At 48.7% G+C, this 19,528-nt stretch overlaps 2 protein-coding genes across 5 annotated transcripts; one reads left to right on the top strand and one right to left on the bottom strand.

Annotated features, from left to right (window-relative positions):
* Positions 1 to 1,702: 1,702 nt before the first annotated feature.
* Positions 1,703 to 9,634, top strand: MPI (mannose phosphate isomerase). The gene is made up of 8 exons (XM_070430139.1): positions 1,703 to 1,777; positions 2,264 to 2,391; positions 3,763 to 3,963; positions 4,899 to 5,040; positions 5,384 to 5,566; positions 7,564 to 7,737; positions 8,412 to 8,620; positions 8,925 to 9,634. Exons 1-8 carry the CDS (start codon positions 1,762 to 1,764, stop codon positions 9,141 to 9,143), a joined length of 1,272 nt encoding a protein of 423 aa, XP_070286240.1. The 5' UTR covers positions 1,703 to 1,761; the 3' UTR covers positions 9,144 to 9,634.
* On the bottom strand, positions 7,088 to 16,803 carry FAM219B (family with sequence similarity 219 member B). Of its 4 annotated transcripts, none has more exons than XM_070430150.1 (5): positions 16,584 to 16,803; positions 16,296 to 16,380; positions 15,682 to 15,759; positions 15,187 to 15,235; positions 7,088 to 13,600 (listed from the first exon to the last, which is right to left on the bottom strand). In XM_070430150.1, exons 1-5 carry the CDS (start codon positions 16,738 to 16,740, stop codon positions 13,436 to 13,438), a joined length of 534 nt encoding a protein of 177 aa, XP_070286251.1. In that variant the 5' UTR covers positions 16,741 to 16,803; the 3' UTR covers positions 7,088 to 13,435. The 4 variants fall into 4 exon arrangements, with proteins under 4 accessions (XP_070286251.1, XP_070286257.1, XP_070286263.1 ...); XM_070430156.1 differs by having other exon boundaries at positions 7,088 to 13,597; XM_070430162.1 differs by lacking the exon at positions 15,187 to 15,235 and adding an exon at positions 14,351 to 14,548 and having other exon boundaries at positions 13,519 to 13,600.
* Between the last annotated feature and the right edge of the window lie 2,725 nt (positions 16,804 to 19,528).

The raw sequence follows: 19,528 nt of genomic DNA, 5'->3' as shown, positions 1-19,528 counted from the left end.
TGCCCTTGACTGGAATCGAACCTAGGATCCTTCAGTCCCCAGGCCGATGCTCTATCCACTGAGCCAAACCAGCTAGGACTGTTTGTATGATTCTTATTTTTCCGTTTTATTATTCCTTAGTATATGGTGAAGCTTTCTTTGAAATGCAGGCTGATTTATCTGAGCCAGGGGACCCCAGGGAAGGTTGATGTTTACAGATGGACATAACATAACAGAGAAAACAGTACCCCTCTTTTCCTGGGCATGTGTGGTAGAGGCTGTGGGAATCAGTGTAGGGGAGGCAGAGTCAGGATTGTAGCCCCCTCACACAAGGTTCCCTGGAGCTTTGGCTACTGTGTTCTTGGACCCCTCCAGCTGGCTGCCCACCTCCTGGGCTGTTGACTGTGGAGGTCCAGATGTCAGAGCCTTTCTCCACAGGATATATATAGTAAGATTATTCCACATCCAAGGCCCAGGCTAGCCTTTGCCATACAGGGCTCCTGGTGACTCTCCTTGACTTCTGTGTGTTGTGATTTGTGAGCAGTTCAGCCTGGAGGAGAGGCTGGGGTTCTGAGTGCTGTAGAACTTAGGGCAGGGAGGATGAGAGGAGCCACCAGAACTGACTGCCTTCCTGAATCCCACATCATCCCATCTGACCCTCCAACAAGCTTGTCAGTCCAGCATTATCCCATTTTACAGATTAAGAAAGAGAAGCTCAGGCAGGTTAAGGGCCTTGCACGTGATATTTGCCATCATGATCAAGCATCAATGAGTCCCTGCTTAGATCACAGCAATTCTTTGTTCAAACCTGCTAATGATTGTAATGCTCAGAGTAAAACCTGGTCTTCACAATGACCTCCAAAGTTCTGCTCACTGCCTTTCCCCTCTGACTACCCCTGTCCTGCTCACCAGCTCTCCCCACACTGGCCTCTTTGCTATTTACTCCAGAACACGGCAGGCACATTCTCACATTCCCACCTTAGGGCCTTCCCTCTAGTTGTTTCTTTTGCCCAGAACCCTCTCTTGTCCTCACCTCCAAGTTTGTGCTTAGATGTCAGCTTCTCAATGAGGCTTACTTAGACAACATTTTAAATTCTGCAGCCCTGGCTAGTTTGGTTCAGTGGATAGAGCATCGGCCTGCGGACCAAAGGGTCCCGGTCCCGGTCAAGGGCACATGCCCGGGGTTGCGGCTAGATCCCCAGTGGGAGGCGTGCAGGAGGCGGCCTATCAGTGATTCTCTCTCATCATTGATGTTTCTATCTCTCTCTCCCTCTCCCTTCCTCTCTGAAATCAATAAAAATATATTTAAAAATAAATAAATAAATAAATAAATTCTGCAAACTGCTACCCACCCCCTTTTTGTAGCACTTATTTTTCAACATACTATACGATTTATTTATTATTCTTGTTTGACTATTTTCCCTTCACAAGAATGTAAACTCTACAGAGACAGAGGGATCAGTATCTTGTCCTCCGATGTATCTCCAGCCCTTTGAACAGTCCTGGCATTTAGCAGGTTCTCAAAAAATGTGTCCAGTGGAGGACGAATGAACACTTAGATCTAAGGATTGCAGACTGGAAGCCTCAGAACTGGTGGAGGCTTCTGGTTACTTGAGAGCGGGAGAGCGATTGCAGGAATGGCCGCAGGGGGCTCCCGCGCCTCCCAGGCTCTTTCTCTCTCTCGAGGAACTACGTTTCCCATGAAGCTCTGGGCGCAGAGGGGCCGCGCGGTTGCTGCCGGGAAGGGCATACGTGCGAGAAGTCAGGTCCGGTGCTGCCTGGATGGCCTCTCAGCGAGGTGGGCTTTGCGTCGGGGTGCAGGCGAGCGAGGGTGTGGATCGCGTCCTGGGGACCCTTCCTGACTTGATATGGCAGGTCGAACTCACCCTCGGGACTTTGCGGAAAGATGGATGGGCGTCAGGAAGGGGAGGGGTACCTGCGATGGGGACTGAGTCGTTACTGCAGCCCTCGAGGAAGGTCGTTAGGGAAAAGGCCGCATGAGGGTCGCTTTGAGACCGCGTGCAGTGGAAAAGGTTCCTTCCTCTCCCTTCCCGTCATCTCGGTGCAGCCATCTGCTCCACGTCAGCAGAGGAGCCTCATTGCCCGTTTTATAAATAGGAACACTGGGGCCTGCAGAGGAGCAGGGTCTCAGCTAACAGCCTACAAACCCCTTATGTGACTTTGCCCCGCAGACAAAACCCGCAGCTGGTGTCAAGTTTCCCCGGGACAGTAGAGTCAGGCCTCAGGGGTGGAGTGGAAGCTGACCCTCTGTCTGTGCCCCCAGTGTTCCCACTTTCCTGTGTGGTGCAGCAGTATGCCTGGGGGAAGATGGGTTCAAACAGTGAAGTGGCTCGGCTACTGGCCAGCAGTGACCCACTGGCCCGGATCTCAGAGGACAAGCCATATGCAGAGGTGAGAGCCCGGCAGCCCACTTAGACTCCTCCGCTCAACAGGACCTGAGGCAAGGCACGTGGATCACCTGGGAGGGGGAAGCTGCACCCAAAGAAGAAAGGTTTTCTCATAATAGGCTGGGGCTTCCAGTATCTCCTTCCTCAAAGAACTCTTAGCACTTACTGAATTTTATTCAGTCTTCTTTGACAATTAAAATTTTTACTTTGACTTTTACATTTTTATTTTATTTTAAAAAATTATTTATTGCCCTGGCCAGTGTTTCTAAGTGGTTAGTCTTGATCCCCACCGGCACTGAAGGGTCGAAAGGTCGTGGGTTCTAGTTCCTGTCAAGGGTGGGTACCTGGGTTGCAGGTTCAATCCTCTGCTTGCAGGAGGCAACTAAGCCATGTATTTCTCACACTGATGTCTGTCTGTCTCCCTTCCTCTCTCCCTCCCTTCCACTCTCTCTAAAAAATGAATGGGGGAAAAATATCCTCTGGTGAGGAGTAACAAAATAAAAGTATTTATTGATTAGAGAGACATTGATATGTTCCACTTGTTTATGCATTAATTGGTTGCTTCTATTTTTTATTTATGTATTTTATTTTTATTTTTAATTTCAGAGAGGAAAGGAGAGGGAGAGAGACAGACATCAATGATGAGAGAGAATGGCTCATCAGCTGCCTACTGTATACCCCATACTAGGGATGGGGCCAGCATCCCGGGCATATGCCAACTGGGAATGGAACTGTGAACTCCTGGTTCATAGGTCGACGCTCAATCAATGAGCCATGCCGGCAAGGCATTGGTTACTTCTTGTATGTGCCTTGACTGGGGATCAAACCCACAACCTTGGAGAATTGGGATGATGCTCTAACTAACTGAGCTACCCGGCCAGGGCACTAACTTTTACATTTTTAAACCTAAAATTATAGGTTTAAGTTATATTTCTGCCCATTTAGTAGAGAAAAAGCCAAAAGCATAGGGAGGCTTTAGCCTCTAAATCTGAGACTGGCATAAATGAATGCTAACACCTCATGGAGCTATTTGAGCTTCAGAGATTTCTAGTGACCGTGACAGTGCAGGTGTTATTCTCCTTGTTGGACAGATGAGAAAACAGAGACCCAGAGACAGGAAATAAGTAGTCTAAGCCTCCACAGCTGGTTAGAGGCAGAACCTGGACAAGACCCTGGGTCTCCTGACTCCTGGTATTCTGGGGTCCTCTGCCTCACTTTAGGTCCATGACTGCATGAGGATTTATACCCAGTGCTGGGAGGCCTGTCTTGGGATTCAACTGCCCTATGGGGAACACAGGGTAACTCTGGCATTGGGGCAGGCAAACTGGTGGTGTATGTTTTTCTCTCTTTCCTCCCAAATTTCCTGTTTTTCCAGCTGTGGATGGGGACTCACCCCCGGGGAGATGCCAAGATTCTTGACAGTCGAATCTCTCAGAGGACCTTAGGCCAGTGGATTGCTGAGAACCAGGACTGCTTAGGCTCAAAGGTCAAGGACACCTTTAATGGCAAGCTGCCCTTCCTCTTCAAAGTGCTCTCGGTTGAAACAGCCCTCTCCATCCAGGCACACCCTAACAAGGTATAGGATCAGAATGGGGTACAATCAGGGTAGAGAAGAGCTTACTTTTAAGGCCCTCTAATGATTTTTTAAAAAAATATATTTTTTATTGATTTCAGAGAAGGGAGAGGGAGAGATAGAAACATTAATAATGAGACAGAATCATTCCCCACACTGGGAATTGAGCTCGCAATATGGGCATGTGCCCTGACCAGGAATGGAACCGTGACCTCCTGGTTCATATGTCGATGCTCAACCACTGAGCACGCCAGTCTGGCCCTTTTGACAACTTTTACTGCTGCTTTTACCCTACCTATGCTAGGCTTCAGCTCAAAGCTAAATCCAGGCCTGACAACTCGGCAAGGCCAGATGATGGTGACACATGCTGGCAACTAAGTCTAAGTGAACAGCTGACCAGCCTGTGCCAGGGGAGTTTCTCTCACTTTACCCAGCCCAGGACTATTCATATCTGACATTTTCCTATTTGGTTCTTTTAGAGAATTCACCTTTTAGGGCAGGGCAGGTACCTTAGCTGTTGCCTCAGCTCCACCCCCGGGAGTCTTTCTGCAACAAGCCCATGAGTAACATCATAAGTGTTTGCCTATCCAAACTCCTCATTTCTAGATGAGCAAAGTAAGACCCAGAGAAGTGAAGGATTTACCCAAAGTCACACAGCTTGTGTCAGAGTGCGGCTTGGTGTTTGGGTTTCCTGATTCGCAGTCCAGACCTCTTAAAGACTGCCCCAGTTCTCCTCCAGCTTTGGCCCATGTCTCTGCCCTGGGTTGGCTGAACCTGGAATTTCTGCATTATGCCTTGACTGGGCTTGTTGCTAGAAGTAGGAAGCTACTGCTTTCTGGGGCCTGGGAGGGTAGGGAGCAAGGCCTGGGTGGGACTGGTATCCTGCTAGGTGATGGCTGCACCTTGACCTTCCTCCTCTTCCCCTGGCCATCCCACAGGAATTGGCAGAGAAGCTGCACCTCCAGGCTCCACAGCACTACCCTGATTCCAACCATAAGCCAGAAATGGCCATTGCCCTCACCTCCTTTCAGGGCTTATGTGGCTTCCGGCCAGTTGAGGAAATTGTGACCTTTCTGACAAGTAAGGTTGAGCAAAATGCCGACAGCATGCATATTGGGGCTAGAATACATGGGCTACCCAGGGCTGAGCTAGAACAGTGGCCAAGAACAGAGGTTGGATGTCACAGAAACTGAAAGGCTGGTTAGCCTCATGAATTCTTGAAGCCACTGGGATAATCCCAGGAGACCAGGCTTAGGTGTGGTTTTTGAGGGCTGGTGGTGAGCAGTCGGTTTTCACTGCAGTTTGCTTAGCACCGCCTGACTTCTTGGTTAGGGATGGGATGGATAGGTCTCCTGCAACTTCCCACTTCTGTGGGTTCCATCTTGCCATTCCTGATATGGGCCCTGGCCTGGCCTTCCTGCAGAAGTGCCTGAGTTCCAGTTCCTAGTTGGAGATAATGCAACAACCCAGCTGAAGCAGAGCCTAAGCCAGGACTCCCAAGCCATGGCCTCTGCTCTGCAGAGCGGTTTCTCCCACCTGATGGAGAGCAAGAAGCAGCTGGTGGTGGAGCAGCTCAACCTGCTGGTGAAGCGGATCTCCCAGCAAGGTGGGTGTCACCATGGGCTGGGGCCAGCATCCTGTCCTAGGTCCCCGGCACAGACACTGGGCTGTGGGAAACCTCTTTGCTCAAGTGGAACACTAAAACAGGCCCTACTTAGGTGGCCTGTTGGTGACTTGGCATTTCTTTCTTAACCTTTGTGGAGCAGGGTCCTAACTGGCCATCTTCTCTAGATGGCTGGAGACTGATTGGCCTGGAAGACAATTAGGATGTTTTTCACCCAGGCATTCTGAGATTTCCCCAGCCATACAGCTGCCCCCTATGGATGGTTTTGCACTTTGGAGCTAGATAGCAGGAAGAAGGAAGGGAATTTTCTCTCTCCTCCATAAGCCTGATGCTCAGAGCTCTCAATTAGTATATCTTAAATACCTGCCCTGTGCCCAACCTTGTGCTAACTAAGGAGAGTTCAGGAAATGACTGTGGTGGGTGTGGTCATCTTTGGGTTAGAGAATCAATAGTGAAAAGGCAGAATGGACTCTCACCTATGAGCTAATATGACACACATGAGGCCCCAGCTCCTTCTCCAGGTAACCCCAGAACTCTCCTGATTCTGTCTCTACACATTTCCCCTGTTACTTTTGAGCCACAAGTAACTGTTTTACCCAAGTCTACCAATTGTTTTGTTTTTTTGGTGTTTTCTCTGCTTGTATGCCTGTCCCTTTAGGGATTTTTGCACTCACAGCAGAAGTGATTCCTTCTACCTGGAAATCCCACAGCACCCTGTTCATATGTCAGGTATAGCCCTTGACACCTGTGAGTCTATAGCCTGTGCACACACAGGCCATAGACCTGTCTCCTTGACCTTTCTGTGTCCCAAGTGCTTAGCCCAGAGTAGGCATTCAGCTGTATGAACTCAGAACCCTCCAATGTAAACCAGCTGGTTTCTTCATGTGACACTGACACACCCTGCTTTTACTTACAAATACTCCTCCCCTCCAGGATATTTAGGACAACTCAGCTGCTATCCCCCACTCCCTGCCCATTTCTAAAAACCTTCCCTCATCACTCTAGCCCAAGCTGAACTCACATTTTGGGCCTTGGTGCATTCTGTCTCATGCTATCTGTGGTGACCAACCTGGGACTGAGTAATTTTCTGAGATGCAATACTTTCAGTGCTAAAAAAGGGAAAGGCTGAATTCTTGTGTTATCTCTTAATTAGATTTTGAGCTCCTAGAACAGTGGTTCTCAACTAGGGGACATTGGCAATTACCTGGAGACATTTTTCCTTGTCAAAACCTGGGTTGAGCCCTAACCAGTTTGGCTCAGTGGATAGAGCATCGGCCTGCGGACTGAAAGGTCCCAGGTTCGATTCCGGTCTAGGTTGTGTGCTCGATCCCCAGTGGGGGCATGCAGGAGGCAGCAGATCAATGATTCTCTCATGGTTGATGTTTCTATCTCTCTCTCCCTCTCTGATTAAAAAAATAATTAAAAAAACACAAAAAAACCTGGGTTGAGGTGCTAGTGGTATCTTGTGGGTAGAACTTAGGGATGCTGCTAAACATCCTACAATGCACAGATCAGCCTCCATAACAAAGAATCACCTGGCCCAAACTGTCAATAGTGCTGAGGGTGAGAAACAAACACTCTAGCTTTAAAAAAAACCACACACACAATGTTTTTATTGACTTTTTAGAGAGGGAGGGAGGGAAACGTGATGAGAAACATCCATTGGTTGCCTCCTGCAAGCCCCCTCCTGGGGATCAAGCCCCCAACCCGTGCATATGCCCTGACTGGGAATCGAACAGGCATGGGATGAGGTTCAACCAATTGAGCCACACTCTAGCTCTTTTAATGCCTAGTGTAGTGCTAGGCATACAGAAAAATTGCCATCTGTACAAGCTGGAATATCAAGGAAGGCTGGTCTCCAAGAGGTTGAGCATGTGGCTGGTTTAGATTCTTGTGGGCAGGCACTTGACTCTCTAAGGTGGGGCTGTGAATACTACTGAGTGTCCGTAAATGCTCTTGGGGTGCTCTGTGATTCTCAGTGGCTGCCGGAAACAATGTGGAAGACATCTGTGGGGAGCTCCTACTGCAGCTGCACCAGCAGTATCCAGGTGATATTGGATGCTTTGCCATCTACTTCCTGAACCTGCTTACCCTGAAGCCAGGGGAAGCCATGTTTCTTGAGGCCAATGTGCCCCATGCCTACCTGAAAGGAGGTGAGCCACATTTTAGCAGTGAGCCCCACTGCCATTTCCCTTGGGCCCTGTTTCCACATCCAGACAAATGACAGAGGGTGGTTGAGGGGACCTTTAAGGTCCCATCCAGCTCTGACTTCCCAGGGTTCCAGAGTTCCTGAGTCAGCAGGGAAGATGAATACTAAGACGATGTCAGACATTGCTTGAATCATCACACCAACTCCTTGAGGTCATGATACTCATGTTAAACCCTGTCAATGTGTGGGGACCAACCACAATTTGAACCTAGGCTATATTGGATCAAGTCTGCTGTTCTCTCCCCTGCATCACACTGCCTTCATTTTTGTCCTATTAACCCAAGGATTTTACATTAAAATACATGTTGCCACGGAAGGGTGCTCCATTTTGATTGCTGGCCCTATATCCATTCTTGGACAGGAATTTCTGGGAGAATTGAGAGTCTGAGGAGGGTTGGGGCTCCCCAAAGGTGAACATGACTACCCCTAACAATAGTGGGTGAACTGTCACCTGTTTTTGGTGTCCAACGTTTTAACTTATTCTCCCAGAGAATGCAATTCACACATTTTTACCTAGCTGCTGTGGATTTGTAGTGCTCAAGTTTGAAGGACCAGCCTTGGAGAGCCAAACACCAAGGCATCCTTCATCAGCTTAGCATGACAATTCTCTGTCCTCAGACTGTGTGGAGTGCATGGCATGTTCAGACAACACAGTACGTGCTGGCCTGACATCAAAGTTCATCGATGTGCCAACTCTGTGTGAAATGCTCAGCTATACCCCCAGCCCCAGCAAGGACAGGCTCTTTCCTCCAAAATGGAGTCAGGAAGACCCCTACCTTTCTCTCTATGCACCCCCTGTACCAGACTTCGCTGTTATGAAGATGGAGGTGAGTAGGGGGCCATGGTGGGTGTCCTTTTTGTGTGTGTGTGTGTGTGGGGGGGCATGATAAACCTGGCAAGATACACATTGTGGGCTATACTTGGGGCTGGGTTTCCTTTTCTTGTTAAGTTCATTTGGTGAGAGATGGCCCAGGGCCTGCCCACTCCTCTGTACCAGGGTTCAGATGTAGGCCTCCATGCTGACAAGAGCCTGAGCACTGGGAGAGAAGGCGGTCCTTGGGGTTGTCCTGTGGCTGTGAACTGTAGGAGCAGAGTCTGAACTACATCATTCTTTTGTTTCTTCCCACCCAGGTCCCTGGTTCTGTCACTGAGTATAAAGTCTCAGCATTGGACTCTGCCAGCATCCTCTTAATGGTGCAGGGTACAGTGACAGCCAGCACTCCCACAGCCCAGGCAGAAATCCCCCTGAAGCGTGGTGGAGTGCTCTTCATTGGGGCCAATGAGAGTGTCTCACTGAAGCTCACTGTGCCTGAGGACCTGCTGATATTTCGTGCTTGCTGTCTGTTGTAGAGGGCATAGCCATCCTGGCTCTCCTGCCCAGTCATCTTAAATCCTGGCCAGTCTTAACTCCTCAGGTCCAGCCCAAACTCCTTCCCTGCTCTGGACTCTGAGTACTTCCTAGAAGAGCTGGTATAGAGCAGTGAACTCAAAAGGTAGTGACTCCTAAGCAAGCCTTGGCTGAACCATCTTCCTGGGAGGAGGGGCTCGTGTGAGGAGTAAGGGCCAATACTCCACTTGTATTCTCACCACACCTGAGACAGACTCAATGCAGGATAGAGCAGCTATTTCACCTACAGTATTAGACAGGTTGGTGAAATCTATGGTTAGCTCAGTATCAGTTACAGCAAAAGGGTAGTAACTAATTTCTAACAGGGTTCTGGCCCTGGGAGTGCCCATTTCTTCAGTGGCAGAGGAGTGAAAGGTTAGGCCTGTGGACCAGTATTGCTCCTTGTCACTCTCTTGCTTTGTCAAAGCAATTAAAGATCACTTGTATTAAGGCACTGAATCTTTGGTATTTCAGTCTCTGAAGTGGGTAGGCTGGACTCTAGAGCACTTTTAAAGGAAGGTGTGGCCAGCTTCAGCCTCAGATGCAGAGCCTACAGGCAGGCCTTGGGCCCTTCAGTCCTGCAGACAGTGGAAAGTGGGTATAAAAGAGCAAGATTCTTAAGCAGTGGTTCTCAACCTGTGGGTCGCGACCATCGGAAAACACACATAGCATATCAGATATTTACATTATGATTCATAACAGTAGCAAAATTACAGTTATGAAGTAGCAACGAAAATAATTTTATGGTTGGGTCACAACATGAGGAACTGTATTTAAAGGGTCACGGCATTAGGAAGGTTGAGAACCACTGTTTAAGGATGTGATCTGGCCTTTGGGCTGAGATTAGCTTGCTAAAACCAGCAGGCTAGGTTTGGCCACACCTACTCATTTACATACTTCTTTGCCTGCTCTCAGGTTACAAAGTTGAGTAGATATGTCAGACTGTATAGCCTGCAGTACTGACTGGCCCTTCACAGAGAAAGTTTGTTAGCCACTTCTCTGGAGCACAGTCAGTCATTATAGAGACAGGGACAAGATAATACAATTTGTCTTGTGAAGAGCAACCTAGGTACTTTTTCTAAACTGGCAGGAAGTACCTTGGAGGGCATATAATTTTCCCTGTGCCTACCATCTCAGGGGGACATACTTCTGCAGGAGGCTGCACAGTTGTTTTACCACTGAAGATTCTGACCAACAGTCTTAGAGCTTATCACTCCAGACTAAGCAGAAACCCAGGCTATTGGTTCCTTCCTGTGGGATAAGGGTTGGGACTCTCACAAAAGGATCTTTCTGGGCTACTGCCCACACCAGACTCCCTGTTCAAGTGAATTCTAGGAAACTACTTTCAAAAAAAGTTCTGGTCAATCTGTTCTGGGTTTTCTTGGCCCCCAAATGTCCTTGGCTTAAAAAACAAACAAAAAACCTGGGAAGAAAGTGTCTGTTAAAGGGAGCTTATTCTAAAGAGAAGTGATATGCAAAGGCTAATTCCATCCATGGTCTCCAGTGAAGTGGGTCTGAAAATAAAGCCTACTGGGAAGAGCAGAGAGGAGCTCCTAGGAGGAATGGTCACAGTTGGGGCTATTATGCTATTTCTTTTCTATATTTTTATTGATTTCAGAGGGGATGGGAGGGAGAGAGAGATAGAAACATCAATGATGAGAGAATTATTGATCAGCTGCCTCCTGCATGCCCCACACTGGGGATTGAGCCCGAAACCCAGGCATGTGCCCTGACTGGGAATAAAACCGTGACCTCCTCGTTCACAGGTTGACACTCAACCACTGAGCCACACTGGCCAGGCTATTTGGATATTTCTTTATTTCAGAATTTAGAAATAGCAATGACTGTGGCCTGGACCTTTCTTAAAAATCCTATTGCAACAGAGAGCTCAATTAGCATGACTATTTATTATAAACTTACAGAGCTGTGGAAACCTAAGCCAAGAATTCTGTAGAGTACTCTGTAAACACCATAGAGCACTACTTCCACCAGTCAGGTAAAGCCTGAATACACCTGTTCCCAGGGTACTGTCACCTACAGAATACCCAGCACTCTCAATAAGGCAGTTTGGTTCTGGGCATCTTGGTGCCTTTTGGTGATACGTTAGCTTCTGGCCCCAAACAAATGACCATACCTATCCTGCCTTACTACACACTGTCCCCTACTTCAGGTTCCTGAAACTTTCCCCACAAAGATAATGCCTCCCACTCAGGGTCAACCAGCTCTGGAACATCCTCTTCAGGAACAGCTGCAGCAAAATATACTAGTGTTAACAGCAACAATGATCCAGAGGGCCTTGGTCTTGGGTTCCTGTAGCCACCTTCAGCACACACCAGCAGTTTCCACTGTCCTAACCACCTCCCCCACAGAAAATTGTCCCACATTTGGCTGCCACAGCCACTTTCTGGCCCCCACTGGGTTTCCTGTTACCACTGTCTTCCTTTACACTGTCCTACATCTGACACCCTTTGTGTACATTTTGCCACCTCTGCAGAAGCCAGAAAGGCCTGGATATATCTGTGGGTGGGCAAGGGGGTCAGAATGGAGATGTCCTCACTCCCTGCAAGCATTTTCAGAGTGCTCAGAAAGTGGGCACCTATGTAGAGTTGCAGAGCCCCATTCCAGAAAAGAATGACCATGTGCCTCCCTTATCCCAGAAGTGCCTCTGGTCCCTGTCCCCTCTCTGTCTTGCTGTGTGCACTGTGAGATCATAGAATAAGTTAGCCACGGCCCCCTGGATATTGTATTCCTCTCAGCTTTCTGAGATTTGAGAAAAGCACCAATATAGATGCCAATCAAGCTAATAGGATTACCCTCATGAGAGGCTAGTCCTCTGACAAATATGGCCTTTTAATCTGACATTCCGAGTCTTTCAATCACCTCATGTAGTAGTAGAGCAAAAAAAAGAGTCCATGCCATCCCTCATATACCCCTATTGTAGGGCATCAAATAAGTCAAGAGACCAGGCACTTTCCCTGTGGGGCCCACATCCAATCCTGGCTATCATACCCCTTGGGCTAGGAACCCTGCCCACTTCCATTCAGTTCTCACCACGGTTCCAGGTAAGGCAAAACACACAAAAACACTAAAACTAAATTCTAGGGAGACGTGTGGTTTAGCAAGGTATGCTGTCTAGTAGGGGTCATGGAAGGGATTATGTGTCTGCTGTGTTCACAATGGGGGCTGAGAGGCTGTGTTGCACACAAAGGTTTATTGTAAAAAGTCCAATCCTGAGTATCCACTGTGAGGCCCATGCTGTGGTCAGAAGAATCTGGACAGCTGGACACAATGGAATGGTCCACATTGGGTTGAAGGGTGGCCCTCTGCCTCAGGCAGAGGCCTTGGGAGCTGGCACAGGTCCCTAATCCCCATCCTGTCTGTGAGTCTCTGTCTATGTCAGAGCCCACACACAGCTCAGCCAGTATACTTCTCACCCATTGCTACTTCTCAAGTTTACAAGGCTATTAAATAGAAAGACATTTGAATGCTCCCTGCAGCTCCCTCTCCTGGTAACCAAAATCTGCAGGCTTCTGGGCCAACATTTAGCTCCAAGACTGGATGGAGAAACTAGCTAAGACCAAGGTGGAGAATGGCAACCAAGGAACGACAAATAAACCTACTCATACAGATCATTTGGGGATGCTCTGGGTCCAGGGATTCTAGAACCTGCTGTGTCATCAAGCAAGCTGCTATCCTCCCTGCAACAGTCAGACAGGCACAACCAGAAGAGGGCCAAAGCTTTATCCTTTCTTGAAGGGCAAACCCGTCTTGGAGCTAGAAAGGAGAGCTTAAGGAATTTCTTGAACTGGTCCCACATAAATTCTTTTTCAAAGATTCCCAGTTGCAAGCCACAAATTTTCTGCCTCCACACAACACCATCCAGCACAATCTGGGCACAAAAGCTCTTTTTCCATCCAAAGAGCATGACAACAAATACCAGTCAAGCTGTTTTCAAGTGTTTTTCTTAGCCAGCATTATCACTCACCCTAAGAAACAGAATTCCTCTATTCCCCCCCTTATTAAATGGTTTCAAACTCTGCTCCAACAGCAGAGGAAAACTGCAGAATTCCATATATCACCCTATCACCCAGATGGGGGCCTCCTGCCTGAGAAGCACCAGGTAAGGGGTAACTACAGGTCACTGACTTCCCAGAAGGCCAGTACCTCAAGTGATTCTGGGAATGCAGTCTGACCTATGAAGAGCCAAAAGGGATCTGCAGGCATGGCAAGCAGGGCCCATTTTAGGGGCTTATGTCTACTGGATGGTACAAGAGAAAGAGTCCCCAAGACAGCACCAGCAGCAGGAGCACGTTGAAGCCATAGGCTTGGGGGGAATGAGGTCCAAGTCCTCATCATCTGGAATCTCATCCAGGTGATACCCATCCTGGAGCAGCTGGCGGCTCACATCCTGGTTCACCTGCTAAGAGCAGGAGAGAAAACTATAAGCCAGCCTGCAAAGCAGAAACAACTGCTGCCCAAAATGCAGACTCACATTCCCTTTACAGAGCTTCCTGTCCATTCTCCACTCTCAGGTCAACCCCATACATTCCTGGACTGCAGGTGGAAATGCCAGCTTTTTCTACCTGTGCCTCAGCCAGCAGTGAGGGGCACCCAGGAGCTTAAGCCAGTACTGTCCAGACTGCACTGTCACAAACCCCCAGGGGAGCTGCCCTCACTAAAGAATATGGAGGAATCTGATGTAAATACCAGATTCTAGAATATGTTTGAAAATCAATGCTCTGACCATTCCCATTGGGAACCCAGACTGGTCCCTATGAAGGCTGAAAATATGGGACGACACCATAATGGTGGGGTAAAATAGTAAAGGAATATAAGTTATACAACAGGGTAGAGAGCCACTTTGTCAGCACTACCATTAGACATACTGTTCTTTGATGCCTGCAGAGCTTGTCTCCTGCAAAGTGGAACCTGTCAGTCTGGTTTTACCAGTTGCTCTGAGCAGAAGGAAAGTCAGACAGGGAACAGTGTAGGACTTTCTCTGGCTCTTGGCTAATTTTTCTTAGTTTTAACAATCTTAGGCACCCAGATATACAAGGAGGCAGCAATTTAAAAACTGCCTCTATTCTCTTTGGCAGAAACTTGGGGGTAGTCAACAGTTTCCAAGAGTATAAGAATACCAGTGGTATACAGTCAAGTCCCCAGCACTCACTTCTGTTGAAAGCACATGCCAGAACTTTACATCCCTTGTTTCTGTCTGGGACAATCACTCTGGAAACGCATCCAAAAGACCAGCCCGAGTATCTCAGTCTGAGTTCCCATAGATGGAACAGTTGTATGGCCTTGAAGCAAGCAAGCTTGGTGGAGGATGGCCAGGGGAGGAACAGGAAGGCTGATGTCAGATAAAAGACTATCATAAAAAGGAGACTAGAATTACTGTGTGACACTGGAGGGCAGGCTTAGGACCATTGAGTCCAGCTGCAGGAGATGTTTCAAATTAATAAGGAAGACTTAGCTCTAAGCTGCATGAAGAAGGAATTGTGCATATGTGCTAGAGCAGTGGTTCTCAACCTTGGCTGCACATTAGAATCACCTGGGAATCCTGGAGGATGAGGCCCAGAAATCAGGATTTTAAAAAGATTCCCAGGTGATTCTAATGTGCAGCCAAGGTTGAGAACCACTGTGCTGGAGGGAGGACAGGCAACAAAGTTTCTTGGAGGTAGTGAGTACCTGATTACAAGAAGCAACCAAGCAGAGGCTGGTAAACACTTGGCTGGGATTTATCGGGAGGATTCCTTTTCTCAGTGGTGGCCTGGATTAGATTTGTGAGGCCATTTCCAGCCCCAAGAGTCTATGGTCTCCTGAATTTTCAACAGCCCTCCTCAGACACCTCTACCTCTGCTGTGGGAAGAGGACAAGAGTAGATTGGAGAACCAACTGGAAGTCTGGCATAGTGCTGTGCATACAGCAGGCACTAGACAAGCACTTGGCAGCGGTGATAACACTGCCTGACGCCTGGCCCCATGCAAGAAGGCACTCTGCACTTGCCTCTGCAGAGGAATACCCGGAGGAGTATCTGGATTCCAGCTCCCCATCACTAGGAGAAGAGGAAGACAGTTAATTCAGGGGGATGCCTGTGGAGCACAGCTGCAAATGACAAGGTGAAGAGCATGCAAGAGGGTCTGCAGTACTCGTGAGGTAAAGACCACACACCATAGGATTCAAGCCCAGAATTTGCTTTGAGTGTACAAATGGTTCCTTTAATGGCTCCGGCAGGGACAAGGTCACTGTCACTAACAGTGCAAGACACAATAAGAAAGGATGGTTTCTCCAGACAAGGCTGGTGCTCCAAATCCAAGAGCAGCATGAATCCTCTGAATCCTCTAAGCAAGCCATCTTGGGATGGAATAGTGCTCCAAAGAAGACAGCCCTGGAACATGCAGGAAGGGTTTTGGAAGAGATAGGGGACTAGCGAAGGCACCAAGCGATCTGCAGTTTTACCCAAGTCACTCCCCAAGGGGCATTGCCAAGGAGAGCACTCACCTGTCAGAGTTGAGGGACACCAGGTTTTCATCTGGACTCTGACTAAGAGCAGTATAGCCCTTGTTAAACTTCACTGACCTGAGGGAAGATGGGAGAAGAGATCAAGCATAGATGAAGCACCAGCATCTACAGGGAGAGCCAGAATCCTTCCCTTACGGAAAGAGAACGGCTCTACTCCTGACTTGCCCTCTACCTGTCACACGGCCGCCGCCGCCGGCTATGTATCTGGCTACACAGCCCTCAGAACAGGCACTGCCCACCCGGCCCCCACTGCTACCCAGGAAACGCCACACTGGCAGCCCTCAGGGCGGCGCTGGCTCCTCCCTGCTGCTGTCCATCTTCACTCCCAGGGACCTAGCCATCGTGCTCCTCCCTAATTTAAGACAGCGAGTGAGTCTATGCCCTGACAAAACTCTGATTCCAAAGCCCTTGCCCTGACACCATCACATTCTTAAAGAAATAAAAGAGAAAAAGGTCGTTTTCCTTCCTGTTTTAAAATAGTGAACCTGACAGGCTGGCGTCAGCGGAATCCCTAGCTGGGCCTTAAACGGGAGTCCAGGGTCGCCCAGCCTCGTCAGAAAACCGCTGGCAGGAGGGGCGGCGCCTGCGGACACCTTTTCCCTGAAGAGTCGGGGCGGCGCGCGGCCCCCAGCATGCCTTTTCTCCGCAGGGCGGCCTTGGCCAGGTCCCGGGGCTTCTCTGGAAGTCAAAGGGTCCAGGTTAGCGGGGTCTTCCCCGCTCTGCCGTTTCTCCCAGACGCCAGGAACCTGCTCTTGTCGAACAGAGTATGGGGACGGGAGCGGGCTGCAGGTGCCTCTCGGGGGTCGCCCCAGCGGGGCTCCGGGGCCCGCCAACGGGGACGCGGCAGCCCGCCCAGGCAGACCCCCTCGGGCCGCACTCACGCAGCTTGGCCTGAATGGAAGGCGCGCGCATCATCATGTACGGCCCACGCTTCTCCACAGCCGCCGGGGTCTGCTCCCCCAGCCGGGGGACTCCGCAGCCACTTCGCCCGGAGGCCGGCCCCGCAGGCCGTGCCCCGCCGCGCTCCTCGGTCGCCATGGCCTCGCCAAGTCCCGCCTAAAGGCTAAGGAACGAAGGGAGGTGCTCTTTGAACAAGATGGCGGCGAGCAGGCGCGGATTGTAGCCGCAGAGCTTCCGGCCCCGCCCACGGAGGGCGTGGCCATCCGGTCCGCTCTTCCGGGGCGGGGTAATTTCGGTCGCTCCTTTCCTTCGCGTTTCGGTACTTGTAGTAGGTCTGAATTTGGGATTGTCGTGGCTGGTTCTGTCTCTAGTAACAATCAAATGTTGATGTTTATGGAGAGTTGGGGTGTGCCCCTGCGCGCACGTGGTCTCCGCATGTGTCGCGGATCATATTGCCACAGCCGGACCCCTCAAGGACCAGCGGAGAGAGCCTGGGTTGAATGGAAAAGAACTGTATGAGAAAGGTATTAGCGCTTTTCTCCATAAAAGGAAACAGTTCGGAGAGAGATTCAAGGACCTTGCGGAGGTCATAACTAGAGGCAGTGCCTGGGCTGATTTAATGCCAGAATCATGTTACTTCCAACACCAGGGGTTGTCTGAGACCTTGGACGAGGCCGGACCCTCTTTAGGCCTCAGTTTCTACATTTGAAAATGGAACCAACCTCACTAACCCTACAGCAGCGACAAACAAGGGTAAAATAGGCTGTAAACAGAAGGGTGCACTGAGTCTGTGTGTGGACTCAGGCATGGAGCTGTCATGGTGTTAAGGGTCAGCCCTCTGAGTGGGAGGGAGAAGGATATCCCGTTCTGGACTGTAAGAAAGATTTCAAAGGAGTGACAGACATCACTGTTGAAGCAAAGCAAGCACATTTATTAAGGAAGCAAGGCAAGCAACTCTATTAAAGACTAGAGGCCTGGTGCACGAAAATTGTGCACAGGTAGGGTCCCTAGGCCTGGCCATCGATCAGGGCCACGGGAGCCTTCTTCCTCTTGGCTGCTGGCTGGGGCCTTCTTTCCTCCCGCATCACCCCCTGGTGATCAGCACACCTCATAGTGAGCTGTCGAACTCCAGAGGAGACAATTTGCATATTAGCCTTTTATTATATAGGATAAACTTGGCATATAGCTCAAGCAGTCACTCGGCTAATCTGAGCACACTGCCCCGTGGGGTTCAAGCGGTTTTTGCCCTTCTATAGGTTCCTGCCTGGATATTTTGGGCAACAGACTAAATTTTAAGGTCCCCCTTTTACTTTGTTGTAGCTTTTCCCAGAATTTATGAGAACATCTGGTTATTTTATCTTGTGACTTCTTTGTTCAGTGGGTGAGATACACCCCCCCCCCCCCCCCCTTTCCTGTATTCTTTGGTTTTGGAGGAGAGGTATTAACCATTTGCTCTCAAGCATCCTTTGGGGAAGGTAAGGTCTTGCTACAAGCTGGCTGCAAGCTGCACAAACTTGTTTGGCCTTGTTTAATTTTCTCAGTTTCCCCTTCTACTTGCCCAGAAATTTTCCTAGCTTCTTACTATTGTGCCACAATGGCTCTTGACTTCTCTGGCCCCCAAGGGATGTGTTTGTAGCTAGTTGGAAAGAAGTCCCAGATCCTTGTAGGAACTAATGAGTCTCCTAAGGCTGTTGGGAGTCAAATGCAACTTCTGAGCCCTAAGGGTGATACAAACAGTTGAGCTAGACCAGTGATGGTGAACCTAAGACACGCGTGTCAGAGGTGACACGTGAACTCATTTTTTGGGTTGATTTTTCTTTGTTAAATGGCATTTAAATATATAAAATAAATATCAAAAATATAAGTCTTTGTTTTACTATGGTTGCAAATATCAAAAAATTTCTATATGTGACACGGCACTAGAGTTAAGTTAGGGTTTTTCAAAATGCTGAGACGCCGAGCTCAAAAGGTTCGCCATCACTGAGCTAGACTATACCTTAGGCAGCATAGGAGAAAAGAATTTAGAGCTGGAGTTTTTAAAAAATTGGAGGCACAAAGGAATGCTAACTATTTTGTTAGATTCCACCTCTGTTTTGACTTCCAGAAACAGCAATTTCATATGGTTTAACTTAATTTTTAAAAATATTTTTATTGGTTTCAGAGAGGAAGGGAGAGGGAGAGAGAAACACACCCGCTACTGGAGATGGAGCCTGCAACCCGAGCATATGCTCTGACCAGGAATTGAACTGTGACCTCCTGTTTCATAGGTCACAGGCTGGGCAATTTAATATTTAACTTTTCTGACCTCCCAATGAAGTGGTTGTTACTGCTTTTATGCAATAAGGCTTAGATTTGGTCAATTTCACTAGTTAAGTGGTAAACCTGGAATTGGAATCCAGCTCCCTGTAGACTCCAAAGAAATGGCTTTTCTCGTGGCTATACTGCCTGTTAACCTGATGGGGACCTCATCAAAGGCCAAAGAAAATGTGATCAAAACCTATTTGATGTTAGAAAATCTTCAGGAACTTTTAGCAAAAAAGAGTGAGTGCCCTCATTCATGGCCCTCCTCAATCTCCCATCGTTAGTGCTCAGTTCATTGCTATGTGATTGAACATGGACCCTGACTCCAGATTACTTGCTCTATCACTTACTATCAAATTATTTAACCTCCTTACGTCTCCGTTCCTTTAGCTGAGAAATGGGGATGATTATATAACTGTCTAATCTATTATGAGGTTAAATTGTCAAGTGCTTGGACTGGCACCAAGAAATTTAACTTTACGAATAATAGGAGAGAGACCAAGATGGCGGCATAGGTAAACACCTGAGATTGCTGCCGCAAACAACCACTTCAAAAATACAACTAAAAGACGGAACGGACATCACCCAGAACCACAGGAAGGCTGGCTGAGGAGAGACTCTTCAA

This window comes from Myotis yumanensis, unplaced genomic scaffold, assembly GCF_028538775.1.
Source record: "Myotis yumanensis isolate MYYU_CA2020_CCGP unplaced genomic scaffold, mMyoYum1.0.hap1 SCAF_1, whole genome shotgun sequence".
NCBI classification, from domain to species: Eukaryota; Metazoa; Chordata; class Mammalia; order Chiroptera; family Vespertilionidae; genus Myotis; species Myotis yumanensis.
The sequence above is the reverse complement of the archived record's forward strand: the minus strand, read 5'-3'. Positions and strand labels throughout refer to the sequence as shown.